The 5,754-nt window shown below is 43.5% G+C and overlaps 1 protein-coding gene across 1 annotated transcript; it reads right to left on the bottom strand.

The window, feature by feature from the left end:
* Positions 1–1,049: 1,049 nt before the first annotated feature.
* On the bottom strand, positions 1,050–4,813 carry LOC139556421 (POU domain, class 3, transcription factor 2-like). Its single transcript, XM_071370356.1, has one exon. The coding sequence runs from the start codon at positions 4,657–4,659 to the stop codon at positions 3,529–3,531; it is 1,131 nt and encodes a 376-aa protein (XP_071226457.1). The 5' UTR covers positions 4,660–4,813; the 3' UTR covers positions 1,050–3,528.
* Positions 4,814–5,754: the final 941 nt, after the last annotated feature.

Raw genomic sequence — 5,754 nt, 5'->3', positions numbered from 1 at the left:
TATGTATTTCTTACATTTCATAATGAACTATGCTGTGTGTGAAGCCACATGAGGCTGCATTGCCCTTACTGTAACTTTAGTGTAGAGATCCCTGCAAACGGACATATATGTCCTCTTGCCAATATCAAGGATCTGTTTATCCTCGCTGAGGGCTTTCTCTCGCTCTCTCTCAGTTCGACACAGGGTTTCTTTGACTGCAGATGACTTTGTATTAGATTATTAGAAGGTTATAAAAAGGAGGGTGAGCCAGAAGATGAGATCATGTCTTACAGAGATGTAAGTGCTCAGTGATAAAAATAGCAGCTATAGGCTGTTTGAACCACAAGCCCAACCTGAAGCGATACACAGTACAGTCCACTAGATGGCACTGTGAGACTGTTACAGAGCTTGACGGAGCAGCTCCCCACCGTGTTTTCCTCCGAGGCCGTAGGACCACATAGACTGCAAAAGGACAGGACACCCTGAAGCAGAAATGGTAAGCTATTGTACAGAAATCAGGAATGTTTTCGACGATAAACACTCCTATACAACCAATAACTAGCCTACGTCACAACATAATAATTTGCTGTTCATACATTCTCAAAATTTGGAATTATCTTTAATTTATAGGCCCAAATAATAAAATCCCACCGATGGTCCCGGTAAACTTGTCTATAGCCACTTATAATTTCTTTCTCCTTTTCCAAAAAAAGATGTCATAGGCTTTTTGAAAGTAAAAGGTACCAAAAGTGATAACTTACCAGTTTAAATATTTATTCAATAGGGCGTTCATGTATTGGTGGTCGAGAATGTTGATTTAACAACAAAAAAATGAATGTGAGAAAAATATAAGTACTGTGCCTATATGTTCAAACACGACTGCTAGTTTAGGGTACGCTATCTGACCGTCTGTTGAGTCCTGGGCACAAAGTTTGGTGCGTTTGTCTACACATAATAACCTGTAATAGCATATCGTTTTTCTGCGATTTTATTGCATTTCAGGTAAGAAATGTGGGTCTTTTTAGAAACACTGTAATCATATATTCTCCATAAAGACGTCTAATAGCAAATTGTTTTTATAACTGTCGCAATTGTTTTATTCGTAGGCCTACACCTCTGTAACATGTAGAAAACGGTGGCTCCAATGGTGGACACAGAAATTACGTCAAAGTAAGAACAATATCATTTTTTGTATAAATGTTATTAACAGGCTTCTTCTGTAACGACACGATTTCTTTCCCCAAGACAATATCTGTGCAAATCAGCGGTAATATACAGTTATCGGAAACCGCTGAAGGACATTTTGTGCAAGCAACCAAGACAGATTGATAAAATCCATAATTATAACGCAGGTTCGTGCGCTCAAGCCTGTTGCGACAGCGTTGTGCGTGACAGCCGTGATCCATTAGTCAGGCTCAAATAATATGAACAGAATACAAAAGGATTATAAAAAACAAATACATTTTAATGACAAAAAGCATAATATAGAAATTGTGCAATTTTTATTTTATTTTCCCCTTCTGTTGATCAGAGTCACAGGATCGGGGTCAATTCAGAATACGTATGAACTCACATCCAATCCAACCTTTTGAGTTTGAATTTGAATTGTCAAGAAAAAATATTTACATTTGAATGTGAATGACAGGAAATACAATTTAATTAAATTGAATTCCACCAATTCTTTGTATTGAATGTGTGGGCCTACTCAATTTGTATTTTCCTAGGGAGCCTTTTCACTAATTCCAGGTCTACTTGTGTCAATAAATGAGCCTATGTTACATTTTATTATGTAATTATCAGTGAAATATTAGGCTAGTTTGACTGGTGTGTGTGTGTATGTGGGGGGGGGTATAGATTTGCTATACCAATGTAATACATTTTTTGTCAGTAGCCTATGTGGAGAATTTCCCATGAATTTAATTCAATTTCCTGTCATTCCATTTCAAATCCCGAATCAGCCTCCTCCAGACACCATTCAAATTCAAATCCACGTTATTGAAATAACTTACACATTTGGACTATTGTCCTTGGTTTTGAATTTAGTCCAGGAATTGCCAAAGTTGACCCCGACCCTGCATGCTGTCAGATAGCCTATATATCACGAGTTGAGTGGCACAAGAGCAAGTGCACGTGTTTGTGCTTTGGCACTGGTCTACAAGAGGCAATTCAACAAACAAACAAACATACAAAGCCATACAAAAACAAATAAAGTTACATCCCACGAATAATTCTTCTTAGTGAATTAATCATTGTATAGATTAATTAGAGCCACTGAAGACTGAGCTGGTACATATATATTCCGTTATTTTCTTCTTACGAAACGAAGGCAAATGGCAGGCTTCAGTGATATGGTATGGGTCTTTACAGTCTCGGTCTTTCTGGTCACAGCATTTTGGAAACACATAAATAAATATACTAATACAACACATAGCCTACTGTAAAAATTCGCGCAGAACGGTCAAATGTACACGATGATGGACACGTCACGAAGTGTCAAGAGAAAATAAAATGAATTCATTTTCATGGTTCTTTTGACCCCGTGGTGTGTGCCTTGCAGAGGCATACACAAGCCACAATTATTATTACTGTATAATTATTGTTATTGTTATTATGATTATTATTTAGGCCTATTATATGACAGTTGAATTTTTATGAAAAAAATGTGTTTAGATTATTTGGATACAATCTGACCACATATATAACTGAGATATTGTCCCTTGGTAAATATGTTGTTGACAGTGTATTATCTACTGTGTTTACTATTTGATGGTCATTAACCAACTGCAATTCAAAGATAGGCTAGTTAGACAAACTGAAACTAATTATGACAAATGTTTGATTAAAATTAACTTCATTAAATATTGATCATATTGATTTATTGATTAAATACATCTCAAAATACATCTCAATATATCCCATGTCCCTTTTCCCATGTATGCATGCCTTATGACTCTGGACATACACAGTATAACCATGGTATATGCTTTGCCTTTGTGGTAGAAACATAATAATAATAATACCTTGATAATAACAATAAAAATAGGTTAAATAATAATACGCTGGTGATGGCACTGGCTAGTATTAAATGGTTCAGCAGGTGTATTGAGCTTCGACCGTGTTAAACCCCTGTTGCTTTTGTTATGACTGAAAGATGGCGTTTATTTACCGACTGTCGACTGCAACTTGTATGCCTGTTTCCCGCGGGTAGGCTCGTGCACACAGCCTATACTGTCTTTCTTTTTTTACACGTCTTGGCCATAACATCGATTTGATGTCAATGATATTTAACCTTTTTTTGGTTAGCACACACACCAAACACGGTCCATGTAGCCGTTATTGCGCGTAGCATCTCCACTGCATGAAAACTCCACATAGCTCTCGCTGTGTCTGGGGTGTAGTGCTTTAGTTCCAACACTCGGTATTCCCACTGTGTTCCATAGGTCCAAAATTAGCACTGGCGACAGTCCAATGCTAACTGGCCCAGCAGAGAAACATAACGGTCATTCATATCCTTTAGGGTTCCGTGTGTTTACTATAACGGCTTTCAGATCATTGTACAGGGGTTTGAGCGCCGTGGTGAGGTGGTGTGTCCCCATACATGTCCTCAGTTCCAGGTAACTGTCCTCCAATGGGCGTCATCCTCTTCTCTTTCTGCCGTCTGTTACAAAACCAAACCCTCACCACTTCTTTCTCCAGCTGCAGGCTGTCCGCTATGGAGGTGATCTCTGCGCCACCGGGTTTGGGACTTTTGAGAAAATGGCTCTCCAAAGCCCCCTTGACGCCCACCTCGATGGAGGTTCTCTTTTTCCTCTTCCTCCCCTGCGCCGCGATTTTATCTAGGCTGGTGGGGCTCCCGGAGGTGGAATCCGCCTCCTCCAGCCACTTGTTAAGCAGTGGTTTGAGTTTACACATGTTTTTGAAGCTTAGTTGAAGCGCCTCGAACCTGCAGATAGTGGTCTGGGAAAATACATTTCCATACAGGGTTCCGAGCGCCAGCCCCACGTCAGCTTGGGTAAAGCCCAGTTTGATGCGCCGCTGCTTGAACTGCTTGGCAAACTGCTCCAGGTCGTCTGAAGTTGGCGTGTCCTCGTCCGAGTGGTCGGGGTGTCCCCCGTGCTGGTGGTGCGAGAGAGACGACTGTCCCCCACCTCCATGCTCGCTCAGGTGCGGGCTGTGGCTGTGGTGGTCTTCGTCCCGCAAGGAGTGGTGGTGCATCTGCTCTGGTCCCCCCAGGCCGAACCCAGACTGGGAATACACCAGGCTCTGGCCGTCAGACGTCGCCATACCGGGGATGTGCGTGGTGGCCGTGCTCGTTCGCCATGCCCTGGCGTCGTGATGCGCCTGGTGCGCTAGGTGAGGGTGTCGCTGCTGCTGCTGTTGCTGTAGACTAGCGGAATTCTGCTGCTCCTCCCGGTCGCTCTGTAGAATGGGCTTCACGTCCTGCTCTCCGAGGGGACTCGACGGCCACGGAGCCCCGTCCCCGTGCGACAGAGCCGTTATCCACTGGTGCGCGTGGCTGAGGGGATGACCGCTGCCCGGTAGCGTGTAGTCGTTCTGGAGCAGGGTGTGCGCGTCCCTGTACGCCGCTGCCTGCTGCATGCTCCCGGACTCCGAGTGCGGCGGCGGCGCGCTGCTGGGGGTAGTCAGGACGCTGTAGTGGTTGGACGCTGCGGTCGCCATAACTCTCGAAGCCGAAGTGATAGCTCTCTTGTTAAAGAAGCTGCCTTTGACAGTTACTCTTTTCCGCCACGGGGCAGCTAGGATTCTCTCTCGTTCTCCCTGGCGCCGTGCCAAGGGGACGCAGAGGCGCGCACCTGAGGTCCGCCTCGCTCCGCTCTTTATTGGCCAAGAACGGTTGACAGATGTGGTTACCCCTGACAGCACCACGCTCATTGGTCACGCGGGGTTCTATAGAAGCCCCTATCACTCGCCCCAACAATACTGGCAGTCCTGCTGCAAACTACAAGGCAGAGTGAAAAGCTGGGGTTGACTGAGAAACACTGGATATACTCTTATCTCAGTGGAAAAAATGAGTCATTAAACTTTACCTTCGATAAACTTTTATTAGTATGTTCGATTGATGTAATGTATCCTGAATAAGTAGGCTATTAATCTTTTTGTGAGAAACATCCACAAACTGAATGCGTAAAAATGCATAAGAACCATGGGCTATATCATTTGTGCAAATGTTTATAATTGTTTTGCTCAAATATTTTTTCTTTTATTTCACCTTTATTTAACCAGGTAGGCTAGCTGAGAACAAGTTCTCATTTACAACTGCGACCTTGCATAAATATAGCCTAGACCTATTCACCAAACAGTATAATCTTTTTACATTTAAAATCTTTTATCTTTATAGAGTTGTATTTTGAGAAAATCCTTGTTTTGTGTAGACCTATATTTATGGAGGCTTGCGCTCAGAGCAGTGGGATATTAACTGTCACGGACCCTCCAGCTGCCTCTCGCGATGCTGTCCAAAGAGAAGGGGCGCATTTTTCCCGGCCCTCTGCCCCGTTGCCATAGCGAGCGCATTGAATGGAACAACAACGCCCACGTCACAGCTGCATTTGCCTCTTCTTTTCGTTCCATTCCAAAGGGCCCATTCGAGCAGCTTGCTCGGCCGACACAACAAATAAAAGGAGGCAAGCGAAGAGGGCACCTCGGGGCCAAGGAGAGAGTGGTGAATAAATATCCTCTCTAACCCACTGGCGCCCACAGTGCCCCTAAATTCTGTGCCTGTTTGGTAAACTTCGCAATTCATGCACCCACACTGGA

Source organism: Salvelinus alpinus, chromosome 27 (genome assembly GCF_045679555.1).
Source record: "Salvelinus alpinus chromosome 27, SLU_Salpinus.1, whole genome shotgun sequence".
NCBI lineage: Eukaryota > Metazoa > Chordata > Actinopteri > Salmoniformes > Salmonidae > Salvelinus > Salvelinus alpinus.
The sequence above is the reverse complement of the archived record's forward strand: the minus strand, read 5'-3'. Positions and strand labels throughout refer to the sequence as shown.

Excerpts from the sequence above, each read along its gene's own strand:
- LOC139556421 (XM_071370356.1), bottom strand. The coding sequence starts at position 4,659 with ATGGCGACCGCAGCGTCCAACCACTACAGCGTCCTGACTACCCCCAGC.